Source organism: Pristis pectinata, chromosome 14 (genome assembly GCF_009764475.1).
Source record: "Pristis pectinata isolate sPriPec2 chromosome 14, sPriPec2.1.pri, whole genome shotgun sequence".
In the NCBI taxonomy this organism is placed as follows: Eukaryota; Metazoa; Chordata; class Chondrichthyes; order Rhinopristiformes; family Pristidae; genus Pristis; species Pristis pectinata.
In genome coordinates, this window is record NC_067418.1 from 45715908 (window position 1) to 45737540 (window position 21633).

The following is a 21633-nucleotide window of genomic DNA, read 5'->3' on the forward strand; positions in this document are numbered from 1 at the left end:
GGGCAGGGCCCTGTGTATCAGCCTCTTAACCACTTCATGGATGTAGTGTTTCATGAAGGAAACACAAGTGGCATTGACACATTATAAGGGGATGTATTAAAGGTACATTGAATGCAGAGAAAGGTGTTTACTGACTGTACTTGTTTTGTATTATTGAATAAAGTATACTTTTGAAGTAAAGAAAGTGGACCTGCTCCATGAGATGTTGCCATTTCCATTGTCTGATCTGAGGTTCAATGCTGATACACATAGAAACAACTGTCCATGGTGAAGGCTGACGGTACTGTCCCACAACAAGCTTGGAGAGTGATCCCACCTGCACAGCAGTTTTTAATTTCTAATTGATCATTCGACATCACAAAATGCTGGAAATCTGAAATGAAAACAGGAAATACTGGAAATATTCAGCTAGTCAGCCAGTGTCTGTGGAGAGACAACCTGCAATGATTTGAGATAATCTGTTTCTCTCCTCACAGATGCTGCCCGACCTGCTTAGCATTTGTACACTTCCTCTTTCTCTTTGCTGCTGTTGTTTTCTCATCAAAAAGACTTATTGCAAATACAGTTCTGGAAAATAAAATGGAGCGCATTTGTCCTATTCATGATTATTGCTTTAACCATCCTGAGGCGTATAGAGTCATAGATGATTGAATATAATTACTAATTTAGTCCCATTATGTGCATGCCCCTGAGGAAATAAACGTTAACAGGATGAGAGAACAAGCTGCAAAAATTTGGCTTGTATTCCTTTAAAGATTGAAATGATCACAGGAATTAAAAAGGATTTGCAAGGGTAGTTACAATGCAACTATTATCTCTGGTGGAGAAATCAAGGATGTGATCTTAAACTAGACCATTCAGGGATGGAATGTAGAACCAAGGACCGAGAGAGAAAGAGAATTTCCCAAATGCCTGTAAATTCCATCCAAAGGGTGTCTTTCTTGAGATCGGGGTAAGGACTTTTCATGCTCTGAACGTTAAACAGTCTTCCATCTCTCACTTTCTTTTTCAAATATTTAATTTTGCAAAAAAAAGTAAAATTGTACATAACCCTGAATATCATACATGGAATAAATCTCTCATTAAATAGTCATGTCAAAGCAATTACAGTGAACAACTTTATAGATAAACTCTATGAGCACACAGCTTCTAAGAAAAGGGCTCTTAATCTTTAAATACACACGCAGTAGACACCACCTCTGAAGTGAGAACTCCATCCTGCTGCATGTTATCAAACTCCAGTTAAAACATTAAAAGACACAATTCTTTCTGATCTTTGACAAGCTTATCCTTTCTCAGACGATGTCGAAGAGGAGGCTCGGTGCGATTTAGGACAGAAGCTGATTTGGATTCAGGTTCTTAGTTGCTGAATATATGACTTGCTATTTTCGTAATTCAATTATCCAAGCAAGTACATCCAACACAGTGTTGCAAGTCACAATGCACATGGAATTGGAACACAAAGAGTAAGGAATAATTCAGTAGTGTTGTGGCAGCTTAGATTGTTAGCAGCCTGAATAATTGGAGCCAGGAGCAGCTGACGTTTATAAGAGACTCTTGTTCCCAAACATAAATTGTTACTGGCATGTCGAGGCAAGACTATTCATGCAATGACTTGGGAGCTCAATTTTTTTCCTGATTTATGTTACCTTTTTGAATAACTGTCCCTAAATAATTGCATAAAATGCAACAGCAGCAAACAACTTTAAAGGCTGCCAGCAAAACCAATGTACTTGAATGAAAATTTATTATGCAGAGAGAGAAAATGAACACTGTTGGGTAATATTCCTCAAGACTAAGCAGGAAGAAAAATATGATGAAGGATTTTTTATAATGGAAGAGAATAAAAGTGAGAGTAGTGTTGGTACAGAGAGACTGTACCAATTGAAGGGGATTTGGTATAGAGGGAGATAAATTGTAAATAATGGGAAGGTGTTTAGCACAGTGAGGGAGTATACAATGATACTGGGTTTAGCCAGAGAAATTCTATAGATTGTAAGGGGCTTGGTAAAGAGTTCTACGCATTAGGTGGACTTATTGCAGTGGAATTCAGAACATTGGAGCTTCTCATTGTAAAGGAATACCCCGTACTACAGCTGGCTCCCAAAGCTCAGAGAGGGATTGTTATTGTGTGATGGGACTTGGTATTGTGCAATATTACTTAATGAGGAGGAAAGTGGTATGATGGCATACATTCAACGGGGAGGGGATTTGTTTTGTAGGTTGAAGTGCAGATCCTTGCAATGTTACCAGTTTGTTGTAATAGCTTTCCATATTTGGGAGGGATTTAGTAGAGCTTGGTTTTACATAGTGTGCTGTTAAGGGACTATTATCTGTAGGTTGGTATTATAGAACTTTAAACAACTGGAGTGAGTTTGGTACAATAGGTTTTTAAAAAATGCATTGAATTGTTGCTACCTCTCTTAAGTTGCGTGTGTCCCTCTGTTGTATGGGTTTGATTGGGCAGAGATCCGCCGATGTTGGAAATAGACCCTCACTAGACGGGCTTATGGTTTTGTTGGACTTGTGACAGAACAACCAGCCCCAAGTATTGTTAAAAGTTTTAAATACAATGATCAAGCACAGCACCAAATCCAGCACATTGAACTGCAAGGTAGTTTGGGCGGTCGGTTCCTCTGGAAAGGGCAGCGTTTTGGAAAGAGGAAGTAAATCTCAGAACATAACTGAAAAGTGCCTGAAACACATGGCAAGTTGGACAGAGGAAAGACGGTCTTGAGTGCAACCCTTTGTCGGATATGCATCCCTTGGCTGTGCAAGTGCTGGATGTATTTTACAGTCGCCAGCCCCTCTCGTGTCCCAGTGTTTGACACTCAGAATCCACTGAAATCTTGCAGGGGGTATCATCGGCCTGTTCTCGTCAGGGACGGAGCTCCAAACCTCGACATCCCAAGGGACTTCAATGCCCGGAGGCTTGTGCTCTTGGAACGTCGCTGTTGGGTTGGGGTCCTGCTGCAAGGACAACTGAGTTACACCACCATTCTTGCCACATCAAGACAGGCAGCGGGCAACGAGTAACAGGGCAGCCCCTGCACACATCAACTCAGTATCCTGCTGAGGAGAGAACCCCCCACCCCCGGGTATGGTTAGCCACAGTTCGAGGTTAGAGAGGGGGAAGGCACTCACAGTTCAGAGAAACAGTGGACTCTATTGGCATGCAGTAAGTTGAATCCCGAGAGCAGATTTATCAGAAAGTACCGACATTTGTTTTTAGATTTTGAAATGCAAAGGGACGAGCACCCACAGATGTGACAACAGCACAACTCTCCCCATTTCTTTCCTGCCCTTGAAGCTCTCCAGTGACTCAGACATCTGTTGGTGTCTTGCGCTTGGTTGCTGCAGGCATGTATCTGCAGCAGAGACCCGTTGGCGAACATGCATCTCAAAACTTCATATTCTTGCGTTCATTGATCAGGTTTCCAATCCAGGCTTTGGGTTACTTCACAGTGAATTTGGCCCCAGGTCCCAAAAGGCTGCCTGTGTTCAAGGTCATTTTCTTGGCCACCCCCTGATAAATAGGTCTCCAGGGCCAAACATGTGGAGGCAGCTGGACTTTGCTGCTCATCGGGAAGCCACAGTCGTTACTTCACGGTAAAGGGATGAAACAGGTCAACACAATTAAAGTCTGTGTTTCTTTTTTTTTTGCTGCTCAAGTTAAATCCTTCAACAAATGTGCCTTTAAGTGTCACCTAGTGCAAGAACACAACTGCTGCGCCACAACATGGCTTTTGCTCACGGCTCTTCCCCTGATCTGCTGCTGAGCAGGCAGTCTCTGGTTTCAGCGCTCTCCTGTAGGCTGCTGGGATGCCCCGAACTCAAGGTGCTCCCTGCCCTGGAACGGTAAGGGGGCAGCTCAGGATGGCTGGGGATCTCGGTGTCCGAGCGGTATGGAGGCGGTGGGAGGTCGAACCATGGCGGTCTGCTGGTAATAAGGAGAAGAAACATGAGTGCAGACAAATACCGAGCATTAAGAAAGAAATCTGACACTGATTGAGGCTCAGGAGGGTTTCTTAATGGCCAATTAATGACTGTCTGGCCAACCCAGTTTGAAATCGTGTCCACCAGTCAGATACACTTGAGCACATGAATTGCATTCAGCACGGGTAACGCGATACTCCAGGAGACTCATGTGGGGAAAAATAAGAAATTCTGGGGGAAAACAGTGACTTTGTTTCTCCTGTTGTAACCTCTACATGATCCAATAATGTCTCCTTAAGATACAACAGGGCAGGATAATATCTGAAGAGATTTACAATATTCCATAACACAAACCGAGAGAGGTACAGGGATGTTAATAGTATATTGCAGGCCCTTCCCGGCTTACAAACGTTCGACTTGCGGACACCCTGTATATTAAAAGGAGACCTTGATCATCTAGGTAAGTGGGCCGAGACCTTGCAAATGGCTTTCAATTTGGATAAGTGTGCAGTGCTGTATTTTGGGAAGTTAAACCAGGGTAGGCCTTATGCAGTGAATGGTTGGGTCCTGGGAGTGTTGTGGAACAGAGGGACCTTGGAGTGCAAGTGCATAGTTTGCTGAAAGTGGCGTCACAGGTAGACAGGGTGGTGAAGAAGGCGTTTGGCATGCTGGCCTTTATCAGTCAGGGCTTTGAGTATAGGAGTTGGGATGTTACATTACGTTGGTGAGGCCGCACTTGGAGTATTGTGTACGGTTTGTCTGCCCTGTTATAGGAAAGACGTCATTAAGCTGAAAGGAGTGCAGAGAAGGGTTATGAGGATGCTGCCAAGACTCGAGAAACTTGAGTTGAGGTTGGGCAGGCTAGGAACGTAGGAGACTGAGAGATGACCTTATAGAGGTGTATGAAATCATGAGTTGTATAGGTAGGGTGAGCGCACACAGTCCTTTTTCCTGGGAAGGGAAAATAAAAACAGGAGGGTATAAGTTTAAGGTGAGAGGGGAAAGATTTAAAAGGGACCTGAGGGGGCAACTTCTTCACGCAGAGGGTGGTGGGTGTGTGGAACGAGCTGCCAGAGAAGGTGGTTGAGGCAAGTACAATAACAACATTTAAAAGACATTTGGATAAGTACGTAGATAGGAGGGGTTTAGAGGGACACGGGCCAAAAGTGGACAAGTGGGACTAGCACCATTGTCGGCACGGACGAGTTGGGCTGGAGGGCTTGTTTCCTTGCTATGACTCCATGCACATGAACGAGTGTTTGGGAGACTGGTGGGATGGATGGGGATGGATTTGCTGGATGCTGCTGGACTGAAGGCATCTTCTGCCGGTGGGAACGGGTCACTTCCGGTGCTTTCTCTCACCCTGAGCATCGACAACGGGGGTCTGGGTCGAGCTGAGCAGAGCTGGGAGCGCTGAGCGGATTCATGTGCTCACTCACTGAGTCAGTGAGGCCGGCTGGCGGCCATTCTCCCTTTGCCTGCTCACTCTCCCGTCACAGACTTTTCTGTGATCCTCTCCAACACGCTGTTGTCGTTCACTCCCGACTTAACGAGCAGTCCGGGATACGCACAGATCCCAGGAGCGGAACCCCGTCGTAACCTGGCGACTACCTGCATCTTTAGACCATGAACAAAAATAGAAAGTGCTGAAAAATACTCAGCAGGTCGGGCTGCCTCTGTGGGACGAGAAACAGAGTTAACGTTTCAGGTCTGAGGGGTTCTGACGAAGAGTCTTCGACATGAAACGTCAACACCGTCTCTCTTCCCACAGATGTAGCCTGACCTGCTATTTCCAGCATTTTCCGTTTTTGTTTTAGGTTTCCAGCATCTGCAGTTTTAAAAAAATTTTTTTTTCCACCTTCATAATGTGGTTTGAATCAGAGAAAGGAGCCGTGTCATTCTGTCATCGCGATAAATGTACCTTCGATGCGAAAAATATTGACAGCTTTTCAGTGGAATGGAAAACTGGATCTAGCAGAAACGGACCATAAATTTATCGTTGTTCTTTTTTTGCTATTGCCTGATCTCCCAGTAACACTGGGGTGCACTAATAACAGCCGCACAGAACATTTAATCGTGCTAGTGCACTCGTTTTCTCAGCCTCGTTGAAAGAGTCTCGCTACAGGACCCCATTAAATGGAAAATACCCCTCCCCGAAGAGTATCGCAGCAGTGAGCTAACCGTCATTTTATGGAGACACAAGAGAGACTGCAGTCAATGGAATCTGGAGCAACACACCAGACACTGGAGGAACTCGGGGGGGGGGGGGGGGGGGGGGGGGGGGGGGGGGGGGGGGGGGGGGGGGGGGGGGGGGGTCAGGCAGCTTCTGTGGAGGGAAGTGGACAGTCGACGTTTCGGGTCGATACGCTTTGCCGGGCACCTGCACTCAGTCCGGTGCGCCAGGTCGCCGGCCATTTTAGTTCCCCTCCCCGTTCCCACATGACACGTCTGTCCTCGACCCCCTCCACTGCCAGGGTGGGGCTACACCCAAACTGGAGGAACAGCACCTCACGTTCCTCCTGGGTAGTCGACGACCCGACGGTGTGCACGTTGAATTCTCCAACTTCCGGAGAAGTGCTCCCCCTCTGTCCCTTTTCTCTCTCCCCAGTTCCTCCTACACCCACCCCTGCCCCCCCATCTCCCTGTTCCTTTCCCTTCCTCTACCCACTCCATCTGCCCGTCACCCAAACACTGGGTCCCCCCCCGCCCCCCCCCCCCCCACTGTTCCCATCTGTCCTCCCCACCTCCCTCACTCGATCCCACGCTCCGCCTTCCTCTCCTGTCAGACTCCACCGTCCGCCGCACTGTCACCTCCACCTGTCACCTCCCGGCCTCTGTCGCCACTCCCACCCTCCCCTCCTCCACCTCCCCATCACCCCCTCCTCACCCGGATCCACCTATCGCCTGCCAGCTCTTGCTCCACCCCCTTCCCCCCCACCTCTTTATACTACCTCCCCTCTATTTTCCAGTCCAGATGAAGGGTCTCGACCTGAAACGTCGACCGTCCACTTCCCTCCACAGATGTTGCCTGACCCACTGAGTTGCTCCAGCATCCCGTGTATACCCATCGTTTCAGTTGTGGGCCCACCACAGGACATCTCAGTAATGCTTGAGGTAGCTTTGGATTGGCAGAGTGGTGGAGAAGGGTTAAGGTGTACAGTGATGTGGACAACAGCAAGAACGTGGTAATCAATTTCGAATAGTGACATTAGATATTCTGCTTAGTGCATCAACACTTTGTGATATGTGCAACTCACACTGATAAAAACCACTGGTGTGGTAATGGTTAATGTGTTAAGCAGCTTAATTAAAGCATATTTGCTATAGTGATGTCATGCGACAGGAAGGACGTCTCATAATCTCATAAAGGAATAAGTTTTTGCCGCAAACTATAGTCTTGGCCAAGTGGTGTGAAAGACTATTGAAGGCTCATACACTGTGACCGGGTACTGTGTTTACTTGAATAGTTTGAACTATTCTTGTTACTAATTGTATGTAATAAAACAATTTCCTTGAACATGTTCATTGGTTCAGAAGCATATTGTAATAAACCAGTGTTCTGTAACAAGAAGGGGCCAGGATTCTGAGCCCAGGATCAGGGGCCTTGAACATTGAGGGTCATACAGCATAGAAATAGGCCCTTCGGCCCAACTAGTCCATGCTGACCAAGATTCCTATTTAAGCTAGTTCCAATTGGCCATTTGGCCCTTATCCCTCTAAATCTTTCCTATCCATGTACCTGTCCAAGTACCTTTTAAATGTTAATGTACCTGCCTCAACCACTTTCTCTGGCAGCTCATTCCATATACTGACCACCCTCTGGGTGAAAAAGTTGCCCCGCAGGTTCCTATTAAATCACTCTCCTCTCACCCTAAACCTGTGCCCTCTAGTTCTTGATTCTCTAACCTTGGGAAAAAGACTGGGCACATTCACCCTACCTATACCCCTCATAATTTTATACACCTCTATAAGATAAACCCTCAATCTCCTGCATTCCGATGGAAAAAGCCCCAACCTGCTCAACCAGTCCCCTGAGTCCCAGAAATATCCTCATAAATCTCCTCTGCACTCTTTCCTATAGCAGGGCGACCAAAACTGAATACAATATTCCAAATGTGGCCTCACCAACGCCATGTACAGCTGCAACATAATATCCCAACTTTTATAGTCAATGCACTGACTGATGAAGGGCAGCGTGCCAAAAGCCTTCTTCACCACCCTGTCTACCTGTGTTACCACTTTCAGGGAACCATGTACTTGTACTCCTAGGTCCCTCTGTTCTTCAACACTCCCCAGGGCCCTGCTGTTCACTGTGCAAGTCCTACCCTCATCTGTCTTCCCAAAATGCAACACCTCGCACTCATCTGAATTAGACTCCATTTACCCACTTGGCCCACTTACCCAGCTGATCAAGATCCTTCTGTAAATCCCGACAACTATCTTCACTGTCAATGACACCACCTGTTTTAGTGTTATCTGCAATGGTCAGGGGTTTGGAACATCAGAGGGCGGCAATAAAAATGGGAGGGTGGGAGGGATTGGTGGGTTGAGTGGTGTGCCTGAAGGTGTAGGAGACATAACTTACAGGGGTCCCACCCTACTGAGTAAAACATAGCTGTGTTGGGAGTGCCTTGTGACAGCTCAGTGGGAACGTCCTGTTAGCGACTGACGTAGAAACTGCATTTGTATCTGGAACTGCCTGGTCGAACTTCTGGAGTGAAGCAAAGTAATCTAGAAACGGTTATTACCACGGTTCGCTCTGGGTGAATGTTCAATCCTGTTAGACTGAAAAGAAGCCTGAATTACACAACTGAACCTTTGAGGCCACTTATTTAACGGGTCTTCATTTTCAGGCCCCCATTAAAAAGACGCTCACTTTGACAACCCTGTGAACTGAGTTTCACCAACGGGGACCCATTAAAGAGAATTTCAAATCATAGTCTCATTAAGGAACCAGTATTGCTCGAAGGTCATTAAAGAGACAGTATCAGTAGATCAACAACACTCAGATCCATTAGTCTGGGACTTCATCCATCCCCTTCAAATATTCAGTCCGTATACAGCCAGCTGCTTTTCCAGTTCACAGAAAACAATGAGGCATCTCTACCACAACAGCGTCTTCCGAGTTCACACCCCCTCCCTGTCTGGAAGGGAACAGACGGCAGCTGGAATGGGAACATCACATCTCTAAGTCACGCACAACCTGGACTTGAAAACTTACTGCCATTCCCACAACAGCACCGCAGGAGAGTCTTTGGTAAACTGCAGTCTCTCGAGGAGGCAGCTCGCCACCACTTCTCAAGCTCAATTGTGTTTGGTGACAAAATAGTCTGCTTGGCCGTCACCCTGTCCGCCACCTTAGATGTCCTTTCTCGTATCGCTGGCACACTATGGTGATGTGCTGCAACAGCTGGCTAAGACTACCTCAGCATCCTTTGGCGCGGGGGGCCGGCAGGAGCACTGGAATACCAATCCCTCCAACTTCCCCTCCGAGTCACACACCTTCTTCACGGAGGGGGTCGCTCACTGTTCTCTCCGTGCCCATTGGGTCAAATACCTGCAACTTCAGCAGTTCAAGGCACTGGCTGACTACAATCTTCCCCAAGGACAATTACGAATGGGCGATAAACGCCGGCCTCGGCCAGTGACATCCACATCCCAGGAAGTATGGGGACAGTGTGGAATCTCTTTGTTGAATCCTTTCTGCCACGGAACAGGAGCCTTTGTTTCCGTAATTTATGGCCAAATAGAGGACCCTGGTCAGACCCCACTTGGAGTACTGTGCTCAGTTCTGGTTGCCTCACTACAGGAAGGATGTGGAAGCCATAGAAAGGGTGCAGAAGAGATTTACAAGGATGTTGCCTGGATTGGGGAGCATGCCTTATGAAAACAGGTTGAGTGAACTCGGACTTTTCTCCTTGGAGTGACGGAGGATGAGGGGTGACCTGATAGAGGTGTATAAGGGGATGAGAGGCATTGATCGTGTGGATAGTCAGAGGCTTTTTCCCAGGGCTGAAATGGTGGCCACAAGAGGACACAGGTTTAAGGTGCTGGGGAGTAGACATAGAGGAGATGTCAGGGGTAAGTTTTTTACTCAGAGAGTGGTGAGTGTGTGGAATGGGCTGCCGGCAACGGTGGTGGAGGTGGATACGATAGGGTCCTTTAAGAGACTTTTGGATAGGCCTAGTAACTTCTAAAGTAGGGACATGTTCGGCGCAGCTTTGTGGGTTGAAGGGCCTGAAACGTGCTGTAGGTTTTCTATGTTCTATGTTCTAAATCCAGAAGGCTTCCAGTGTGTTAGAACCGCCCGCAGCCATCAGACGAAACAAGAGCTTATTGGTAAACTGTCCGATCCTGAAATAGTGACATGGATTTCTGCTTGTGAGGGATGCCATCTCACCCTGACTTCACACACTCAGTAATGAGGAAACTGTAATGTCGAGGCATTGGGACAGGAGAGATCTGCAGTCCCTGTTCCATCCACAGCGGACCTCTCGCTTAAAAGGTGCATGCCACCTTACAAGGGTGAAGACTAGCTTGAACTGGAGTTACCCACTCATGATGTGGCCACTGAGCAGTGAGATTAGTCCAGGCTGGTTACAGCCATACCCTGCTGGAACCGTGAGCTTCACGTGCTGCCTGTGTTCTGCTCACCAGGCCCAGGCTAATCTCATATTGTCATCCCTGTGCCTGTCAAACTTGGCTCTCTGTCTGTTTGATGGGGCCACCTTGGTCACACTCTCTCTCTTAAAATGGCTCTGTCAGTGAGATTGCCTACTTAATGGGACTCTTGATCGGGAGCCATTCTCTTGCGTGGGACCTGGATACTGAAATTGTCCTGATAAGCGAGAATCCATTCTTTTCGTCGCCTGGGCCAATATTTAATGCTCCTTTATTTTATCGTGTTTGAGAAGTGGCGGCGAGCTGCCTCCTCGAGAGACTGCAGTTTACCAAAGACTCTCCTGCAGTGCTGTTGTGGGAATGGCAGGAAGTTTTCAGGTCCAGGTTGTGCGTGACTTAGAGATGTGATGTTCCCATTCCGGCTGCCGTCTGTTCCCTTCCAGACAGGGAGGGGGTGTGGACTTGGGAGACGCTGTTGTGGTAGAGATGCCTCATTGTTTTCTGTGAACTGGAAAAGCAGCTGGCTGTATACGGACTGAATATTTGAAGGTGATGGATGAAGTCCCAAACTAACAGCCCTGAGTGCTGTTGATCTACTGATACCGTTCCTTTAGTGACTTCCTTTTAATCAAAGTGATTCCTTAAGGAGGCCATGTTGTGAAACTCTCTTCAATGGGTCCCTGTCAGTGAGACTCACTTAGGGTAGCACGGTGGCGCAGCCGGTACAGCCGCTGCCTCACAGCTCCAGCGACCCGGGTTCAATGCTGACCTCGGGCGCTGTCTGTGTGGAGTTTGCACGTTCTCTCCCTGTGACCGGGTGGGTTTCCCCCGGGTCGTCTGGATTCCTCCCACATCCCAAAGACGTGCGGGTCGGTGGGTTAATTGGCCGCTGTAAATTGCTCCCTAGTGTGTGGGCGACTGGTAGAATCTGGGGTGGGGGAGTTGACGAGAATGTGGAGAGGATAAAATGGAACGAACGTAAAATGGGTGCCTGATGGTCAGAGTGGATTGGGTAGATGGAAGGTCCCGTTTCTGCGTTGTATGACTCTGTTGGTATTGGTTTATAAGTGTCACATGGGCCATGATACAGCGGAAAGCTTTAGTCTTGCATGCCATCCGGTCAGATCGTGTTATTCATAATTACAACGTGGTTGTAGAAAGAAAACAGAATGCAGAACGTAGTGTTACAGTTGCAGTGCAAGTAGGCAAATAAAGTGGAAGGGCCACGGCGAGGCAGATTGAGAGATCGAGAGTTCGACAGTTCACTTGAGAGTTCACGTCTTTCATAAAAGACATTTGGACAGACACTTGGATAGGAAAGGTTGAGAGGGAAGTGGGCCAAAGACGGAAAAATGGGACTAATTTAGATGGTCGGCATGGACAAGTTGGGCCGATGGGCCTGTTTCTGTGCTGTATGACTCTATGTTCATCCTGTAGTGTACGAGAGGTCTGTTCAAGAGTCTGATAACAGCGGGATAGAAGCTGTCCTTGAGTCTGGTGGTTCATGCTCTCTCGTTTTTGTATCTTCTGCCCGATGGGAGGGGGGGAGGAGAGAGAATGACCGGGGTGGAGAGAGAATGACCGGGGTGGGAGGGGGTCCTCGATTACGTTGGCTGCTTCCCTGAGGCAGCGGGAAGTGTAGGCGGAGTCAACGGAGGGGAGGCCGGTTTGCGTGAGGGACTGGACCGCGTCCACAACTCCCTGCAGTTCTTCGAACGCGGGACTTGGCCGCGACGTACCCTGTCGTCACTAACCAGTGAGAGCTAACGGGACGAGTTATTAATGGTAAACGCCGGAGCAGACGGTTTCCTTACCTCTGTTCCAGCACAGCCTCGGAGTAGGAGGGCGGCACCTCTTCCGCGGGCAGGGGCTGGTGGTACATGGAGCTGGCGGTGACCTGGATGCCGTTGTTGGTGTTGTAGGTGACGCTGCAGTGGTGGGTGCGGTCCAAGATCACCAGCCGGGACAGAAGCAGCGGGTGCTGCAGGCGGTGCAGGGGCGGCGTGACGTGGCCAATCAGGTTGTTGCGTTTGCGGTGGTGATGCAGCACCATGGCCAGCAGAGCCATCAGCAGGACGAAGACCACTGAGCTGCCGATGATGGCGAAGATGACACTGGGGTAGTACGGGAAGATCCGGATGTCGGACGTCACATAGTCGTGACCCCCGCCCAGGCTGTCATCTGGAGAAAGGAGGAAGCTGGGCGTTAGTCAGGACAAGGGGTACTCCGGGAGCAGGCTGGGAGATTCCGGGCGGGCAAGGAGCCTGTGGGAAACTGGCCTTTACAAAGTGCATCGTGTCCACTGCAATCCCGCTCCAAAGCAACATGGTGTGATGTCACTTTACAGAGGGTGAGGTCTGGTTGTTAGAACACAAATTAATTCATGCCGTGATGCTGCTCACATCACACAGAGGACACGCTCTCTTTCATTTATGAGGACTGGACCACATAATACCTGCCCAGTTGATCCCACTGCCTACGAACCACTCATCCCCAATTGCTCCAGACTGATCTAATCCGCATCACACGCTGGCCAAGATCCTGGGGGAAAATCCTGGTGGAATGTGTGTTTTGAATGATGTAACTGGTGTGTGTGTCTCCATGTGTATGTGTGTGTGTTTGTCAGTGTCTGTATGTCTTTGTCAGTGTCTGTGTGTGTGTATGCATGTATGTTTGTGTGTGTGTATGTATGTATGTATGTGTGCTTATCAAAGTCTGTGCGTTTGTCAGTGTCTGTGTTTGTGAATGTATGTGTGTGTTTGTCAGTGTCTGTTTATCTGTGGGTGTACGTGTGTGTGTTTGTCAGTGCCTGTGTGTGTACATGTGTGTGTGTGTCTGTGTAAGTGTGTCTGTATGTACATGTCAAGTTATGTGACTGTGTGTGTTTGTGTGTGTATGTCTATGTCTGACTGTGCGCATATCTGTGTGTATATTTGTCAGTGTATGTGACTGTGTGTGTGTGGGGTGTATGTGTGGGGGTGTGTATGTGTGTGTGTGTGAATGGTATGTGTGTCCGTGTGTATAGTTTAATGTGTGTGTATGTGGGGTGTGTGTGTGTGGTATGTGTGTGTATGTGGTGTGTGTGTGTGTCTGTGTGTGTGTTTGGGTGTGTGTGTGTGTGGGGTGTGTGTGTGGGGGGTGTGTGTGGGGTGTGTGTGTGTGGGTGTGTGTGTGTGTGTGGGGGTGGGGTGTGTGTGTATGTGGGGTGTGTATGTGTGTGGGGTGTGTGTGTGTGTGTGTGTGTGTGTGTGTGTGTGTGTGTGTGTGGGGTGTGTGTGGGGTGTGTGTGTGTGTGTGTGTGGGGTGTGTGTGTGTGTGCGGGGTGTGTGCACGCGCAAGCCAGAACCAGCTCAGTCTGTGAAACTCCTCTGTAAGTCAGGCAGTACAGCCCCCACCTCCACCTTTGTTCACTGTCAGACGTTTCTCAGTGTTTCAGGATGCCCCAGCATATTCACATGATTGTCACGCCGTGAAAGGAGGCCATTCCACCCATCAAGTCTGTACATGTTCTACGTAAAAGCAATCAAGCCAGCCCCACTCCTTCAGCCCTGTACTCTTTGTTTGCAACAGCCCATTCAGTATCCTTTCCCGCACCACCTCTGATACCACCCCCAGCAGTGCAGCCCAGGCACTGACTACTCACAAGGGAAAGTTTTCTTCAAAGCACCTTTGGCTCTTTGGTCAACATCCTCGTTCCGTGTCGCCTGGTTTTTACCCCTCTGTCAATACAAACAGTTTCTCTCTACTTTGTCCTTACCCTAAAGATCATCAGTAATCCCATCAGAACCCCTTCTGACCTTCCCTATTGTGTTTGTTTTAGATATAAAACCACCCAAGTGCTTACAAACTGCTATCAGAGACCTTCTCCCAGGGTGACAATGGCTAACACGAAGGGACATAATTTTAAGGTGATTGGAGGAAGATATAAGGGGGATGTTAGGGGGTTAAGTTCTTTACACAGAGAGTGGTGGGTGCGTGGAACGCACTGCCGACAGAGGTTGTGGGGGCAGATACATTAGGGACATTTAAGAGACTCTTAGATAGACACATGAATGATAGAGAAATGGAGGGCTCTGTGGGAGGGAAGAGTTAGATAGATATTAGAGCAGGATAAAATGTCGGCACAACATTATGGGCTGAAGGGCCTGTACTGTGCTGTAGTGTTCTATTTTCTTAAATATTTTAAACCATTATAATAAAAGATAATCATTAACTTTTCTTTCTAACAGCTGCACGGTCACTATTCGAAGGGGGTTCACAGATCCCGTGTGGATGCCGGGGGGAGTTCCAACTCCCCTGGACTCCACACTGAGTGCAGCTGCAGAAACACTGGCTGTGCTGGGTAACCCAGTGGCGCAGCCGGCAGGATCGCTGCCTCACGGTGCCAGAGTGCCCCAGTTCGATCCCGACCTCCGGCACTGTCTGTCCGGCACTTTCTCCCTATGACTGCATGGGATTCCCCCCCCCGGGTGGTCCCAAAGACGTGCAGGTTGGTAGGTTCATTGGCCCCAAGTGTGTGGGTGAGCGGTGGAATCTGGAGGGAGTTGGGAACGTGGGGAGAACAGGTTGTGGGGGAAATTAGTGGGGGATAGGATTGCTCTGTGAGCTGGCAAATATTCGATGGACCAAAATGGCTTCCTTCTATGTCTTAAGGAAACACAGAACACCAGTGAGGCTTCTCAGCAAGATTGGGACTTCAGCACACATGGAGCGCCAAATCTTTCAGACGCTGGGAGGCTGTTGGCAGTTCTGGGCAAAACATTTCAAGAATAGTGAATGGTTGCCACTAGCAAACGGTCTGATACCCTCACTGTGCAGAGGTGCCATTCGAGAGGATGTCACCCTCCTCACTGAGGTGCCACTCGAGAGGACATCGCCCTCCTCAATGAGCAGAGAGGTGACACTCGAGAGGATATCGCCCTCCTCACTGAGGTGCCACTGAAGAGGATAGCACCCTCCTCACTGAGCAGAGAGGTGCCACTCAAGAGGACATCACCCTCCTCACTCAGGTGCCACTCGAGAGGGCATCGCCCTCCTCACTGAGCAGAGAGATCCCATTCAAAAGCACTTGGAGTGAAGAAATTTCTTCTCATCTCCGATCTTGTGCCCAATCCCTGCTCTTGAGACTGTGATCTCTTGCAGCCAAAGGAAACATCATCTCTGCATCTACTCTTGTCATGACCCATAACAATTTTGTCTGTTTCAATGAGATCACCTCTCATTCTTCTAAACTTTCTCGTGTATTGGCCTAGACTGCTTAATCTCTTCTCCAGGGACAATTCCTCCCATCCCAGAAATCAATCTACTTGCAAAACTGTCTGCAAGAATATTCTCAGAGAAAACTATATTGTAGCCTCAGGTACGGAAATGATCTCTGAGTGGCCTTGCCTTGCCTCAGCTCTTGTCATTTATTCTAAGCAATTAAATGATGTCTCTTCACGGTTCATCAAGAAAATGAAGTCGGAAACAGAGCCCTGCTCTGAGGTTTTTCCAAACAAAGGCAGTTCCTGCTGAACAAAGGCCCTACTGTATGGGGACATGGACATTCACATCACAGGACCCAAGACCGTCACAGTTCACAGAGCCGAAAGGAAGTGTCCCGCGCCAACCGGACCTCTGCTTTGGACCCGGGAATTCTCGTGTGTGATGCTCAAACATCCACTGAATTTTCATTAGACTAATTGTAGTCCAGCAACCAGTTAGTCAGGGAGGTTTGCCAAAAGATTCTTTATATTTCAAACATATCGTGGTGTAGACATGTGAGGTCATTGTCTCTTAGTCTCATTCAGGGTTGTAACAGCACCCTCATTTTTTGGGAGTTTGCTTCTAGAGATACATTATGTTATCCACAGAGCTTTTTAAGAACAGTTCTGCACTTGTCAACTTTGAACTACTTGCTTATTATGTGTTGTATTTCAATCACTGAATTGCGATGAGAGGAAGCCTGTTGTTAAACCTTTTGACAGGCTCGTAAAATCATTCACTGGGAATTTAATCCAAACAAGGTTAGGAAGTGCCTAGGTAATAGATGCATGAAAATAATGAGATATGAGATGTTCTGTCTCTGGGTCAGAATCAGCTCATTTACACTGTATGACCAAGAAGGGGGCAATAGATGTATGTAGCAGGGGTGCTAAACAGCTTGAACAGGAAGGGGTTACTGTATATAAGCACCAATAGAATGAATGGATTATCAATGATTATGTATGAGGAGCCATATTGATTGAGATGACTCAATACACCACACAGATGCTGTATGAACTGTAAGTAGATGCATGTAATACCTAGAGGTAGCAACAAGTACGAAACAAACTACTGGTGCAAAGAAAATGAAATAAAATCAGAAAATGCTCTGCAGGTCAGAAAAAAGAACTGAAGCTTCAGATCAATAACCTTCTGTGAGAAATCAGAGTTCGGATCACTGTCATTAACACAAAATGGAGTGTCTTCCATCTCACTCATATTCCCAATGTTCTACTCTAGCTACTTAGACAATTTTCTTTCGTTCATTAGATACAACCTGTCCTTCAAAAATCCATTTCATTCCAATCAGTTTGAATTTCTAAAAATGCTCAGGTCAGTTTTTCTGTAATGATATATTCCAATTATATACTCCATAACTGATATAAAACCAACAGGCAATTTCCTAGCATCTCTCCCTCACTTTCTCAAATACTGGAGTTAAATTTGCAATTTTGCTGCCTGAAGGAATGCTTCCTGAACCAAGAGGACTTTGCAAACTTACATTCAACTGCAATTGCCAGTGGTAACTTCTTTTAAAACCCAGGGGTGGGAAGATTTGTTGGTCTTGAGTACCATTATATTTTCTAATATTGTTTGGTCACGTTATCCTTCGTGAGTTCCAGTCATATATTCATTATCAATTTCCCTAGAGCTCTGATACATTACCCTCTTGTGACAACTGACACAAAATAGCTGTTCAACAAGTTTGCCACTTCCCTCTTCTCACTTGCAACATTACCTGCAAGCTATTTTTATCACGAAATATTTATTCATGTCATTTATGTTTCCAATTGACTACTCTAGTTACTGCCTCTACCTTTCAATGTAAATGCAGAAAGGCCGTGTTATGCTTCGCAGCCTCCAAGATTTTTGCACCTCTTACTAGCTTTTTACTCTTCTTTGTGGTCCCTTATATCTCCCCTTGTCCCCACACTGTACTATTTATACTTTTGTGTGGATTTTCCTTCAATTTTCTTTTATCTTGCAGTACTTTTGTTAGCCCAAGGCTGTTTGTTTCAGGACATTCACTGGTCTGGCATCATTAAATTCTTCTCTATACACCTCCTGTTGCTTCATCTAAGTTGACATTGTCTTCTTCTGATTTAGGCCGTCCTTGGGGTTGAGGATGATTTGCTCCCATACCAGCTGAGAGGAATGGAAGATGCCTGTGTGTGAATTATCTTAGCGTGGGGTGGCTGCTGCGGACCAGCCACCACAGGATAGGCACAGACTGAGGTCTTGGTCCAACAGCCAGGAGCTCCAAGGCACTTGGAGAGCAGACTCTGTGGCACAGGAACAGGGTACACAAGTAGGTGGGTGAGCACACTGGAGGTGCAGGGTACACGAGTAGGTGGGTGAACACACTGAAGGTGCAGGGTACACGAGTAGGTGGGTGAGCACACTGAAGGTGCAAGGTACACGAGTAGGTGGGTGAGCACACAGAGGGTGCAGGGTACATGAGTAGGCGGGTGAGCACACAGACAAGGACATCTCTACACAATCTAGATACACACAGGCATACCCTGACCCCACACACATACCCTGACGCCTACTCATGCATACAAGCATATCCTGAGCATACACACACATACTCAGGGATATACCCTGACCCCACACACAAGCGTGCGCACACACACACTCACACACGTGTACCGTGACCCCACACATATATCCAGGCATATCCTGATCATAAACACACATACTAACAGACATACCCTGACCCCACACACGTCTGCACACACACTCACACACGTACCGTGACCCCGCACATGCACACAGGCATATCCTGAGCATGAATACACATACTAACAGAAATACCCGGACCCCAGACAAACAAGCAACACACACACAAACTCAAAGTACTCTGCCCTCCCCCCCCCCGCACACACACACACACACACACACACACGCACGCGCGCGCACACACACACACACACACACACACAGACTCACATACTTATGCCCACACAAACACTCACACACACACTCACACAACCCTACCCATGCTCTGTTGCTCTCTCTCCCTTCCCGACACTAATCCTCCACTAACTCCTTCCCCCAGTCCCCCTCCTACCGTAACTGGTTATTGAGAATGACGTTCAAATCTTCCCAGTTCTTTTTCTCCTCTGTTCCCTACAATTTCATCAGGAAGCCAAAAAAACTGGTTTGCTGGGGAAGTGAATACATTCCCTGTCATTCAAATCCTCCTTGAGACTGGTAACCCGATCCCTGACCTCCTCCTCATTCAGATATTTCTTGTGTTCATTTCAAAATTAAAATGCCTTCATCAGATGGAGACGTCAGACTAAATTCTCTGCACTTTTGATTAGGCAGAGCTATTTCTTTCCCAAATTAAGTTGGCAATTTTTCAATCCGTGCCTCCACAGACCTCCTGAATCTATTTTATCTGCATGAGATATTAAAATAATTTACTGGGTTCAAATAGGATACTTGGCTCAGAGAAAGGTTTATTTCATAATCAAAAAACTGCATCAATTCAACCTATAATATTGGAGATGAGGAACAGATGACATTTGAAGGGTTGCTTTAGTTTTTCTTGCATTTGTGGTATCATAGATGACAATTTTTGCTTAAAATATTTTTGTGGTAACTATTAAAAAATACAAAACGAGTAGAAGGAAATAGAGGTATACAAAATATTAAGAGGAATAGATAGAGTTGACAGTCAGCACCTCTTTCCCAGAGCACCAATGCTTAATACAAGAGGGCATGGCTTTAAGGTAATGGGTGGGAAGTTCAAGGGAGATATCAGAGGGAGGTTTTTCACCCAGAAAGTGGTTGGTGCATGGAATGCGCTGCCTGGGGTGGTGGTGGAGGCTGATACGTTGGACAAGTTCAAGAGATTGTTAGATAAGCATATGGAGGAATTTAAAATAGAGGGATATGTGGGATATATAACACCTCCCTCTGTAACTGGATCCTTAACTTTCTAACAAACAAACCGCAATCAGTGAGGATAGGCAGCAATTCCTCCGGCACGATTATTCTCAATGCTGGTGCCTCACAAGGCTGCGTCCTCAGCCCTCTACTCTAATCCCTATACACTCACGACTGTATGGCTAGACTCTGTTCTAACTCCATCTACAAGTTTGCAGATGACACCACCGTTGTAGGCCATATCTCAAACAGTGATGAATCGGAGTACAAGAAGGAGATAGAGAGCTTAGTGGAATGGTGTCATGACAACAACCTTTCCACCAATGTCAACAAAACTAAAGAGCTGGTCATTGACTTCAGGAAAGGGGGTGGTGTGCATACGCCTGTCTACATCAATGGTGCTGAGGTCGAGAGGGTTGACGGCTTCAAGTTCCTGGGAGTGAACATCACCAACAACCTGTCCTGGACAAACCACGTGGATGCCATGGCCAAGAAAGCTCACCAGTGCCTCTACTTCCTCAGGAGGCTAACGAAATTTGGTTTGTCCCCTTTGACTCTCACCAACTTTTCCCGATGCACCATAGAAAGCATCCTATCAGGATGTATCACGGCTTGGTACGGCAACTGCTCTGCCCAAGACCACAAGAAGCTGCAGAGAGTTGTGGACACAGCCCAGCGCATTACGGACACCAGTCTCCCCTCCTTGGACTCTGTCTTTACCTCTCACTGCCTTGGTGAAGCAGCCAGCATAATCAAAGACCCCACCCACCCGGGACATTCTCTCTTCTCTCCTCTTCCATCGGGTAGAAGATACAGGAGCCTGAGGGCACGTACCACCAGGCTTAAGGACAGCTTCTACCCCACTGTGATAAGACTATTGAACAGTTACCTTAAACAATGAGATGGACTCTGACCTCACGATCTACCTTGTTGTGACCTTGCACCTTATTGCGCTGCACTTTCTCTGTAGCTGTGACACTTTACTCTGTACTGTTATTGTTTCTTTTTACCTGTACTACATCAATGCACTCTGTACTATCTTGTATTAACTGCACTGTGTAATGAATTGACCTGTAAGATCGGTTTGTAAGACAAGTTTTTCACTGTACCTCGGTACAAGTGACAATAATAAACCAATGCCAATACCAAGGAAGGGGTTAGTTAGGCTTAGGCGTGGTTGAAGGACGGCACAACATGGTGGGCTGAAGGGCCTGTATTGTGCTGTATTGTTCTAAATACAACACACCAGCTAAACAGGGGGAACAATCTACCCCCTTAGTGACACTGTTCCAGTCATTCAATCAGGCTGCAGGAAACCTCTGTGGAAGGTGATCAGGCCAAATGCAATATTTATCCAGTACTACATCTGCCACTGGTTGTCCTCACCACTCCCCACCACTATGTTTAGCAACACAGCAACATTCAGCCAAGGTATCACCTGTGCCTACACCCATGGCTATAACTTACAGACAGGTTTTCAGATAAGTGGATATTCAACTCAAACTCGTATTCACTTTATACCTAACCACATGGTGTTTGTCCAAACTGCAGCTCGCTTGTCCAGCAGAATTAGACTGGGTAGAAAACAAATTCAATAGTTCATGTCTATTTGTCCCTCTGTCCCAGGTCCTGGAACAGTCACTTTGTATTCAATCTGCTCCCGTGCATTATGAGACCCAAAACTACAAACAATACTCTAAATTTACAGGTGGTTATTGTCGTAGAAATAAAATGTGCATTGATTCTCCAATTACTGCCTTAACGGTGACTTATACAAGTTTGGAATGATTGATTTCAATTAACTGTCAAATGTACCCAACTGGTCCCAATATTTGATCATCCTCACGTTGGCGTTTATTTTACACTTTAGACTCATTGGCCATATACTGAAGAAATACCCCAACAATAACAGTTCATGGTGATACCAAGCAAAAA

At 47.1% G+C, this 21633-nt stretch overlaps 2 protein-coding genes across 7 annotated transcripts in view; both read right to left on the reverse strand.

Moving 5' to 3' along the window:
• fjx1 (four-jointed box kinase 1) overlaps positions 1-21633 on the reverse strand; it is a 440027-nt gene that overhangs the window by 175499 nt on the left and 242895 nt on the right. Inside the window, exon 2 of one of the 2 annotated variants that reach the window (XM_052029225.1) lies at positions 472-488. The exons of the other annotated variant lie outside the window; for it this stretch is intronic. The gene's annotated coding sequence lies outside the window, so the exon portion shown is untranslated. Of the gene's footprint in view, positions 1-471; positions 489-21633 lie in introns of those variants that run through there. 2 annotated transcript variants of the gene reach the window in all.
• The window catches only part of ldlrad3 (low density lipoprotein receptor class A domain containing 3), a 92094-nt gene continuing 74152 nt past the window's right edge, over positions 3692-21633 (reverse strand). For 3 of the 5 annotated variants that reach the window (XM_052029231.1, XM_052029229.1, XM_052029226.1), the window contains 2 exons: positions 12372-12738; positions 3692-3940 (listed from right to left, as the gene is read on the reverse strand). In XM_052029231.1, coding sequence (XP_051885191.1) covers positions 3751-3940; positions 12372-12738 — 557 coding nt within the window. In that variant the 3' untranslated portion in view covers positions 3692-3750. The remainder of the gene's footprint in view (positions 3941-12371; positions 12739-21633) is intronic. The other 2 variants (XM_052029230.1, XM_052029227.1) reach the window with 1 other exon arrangement.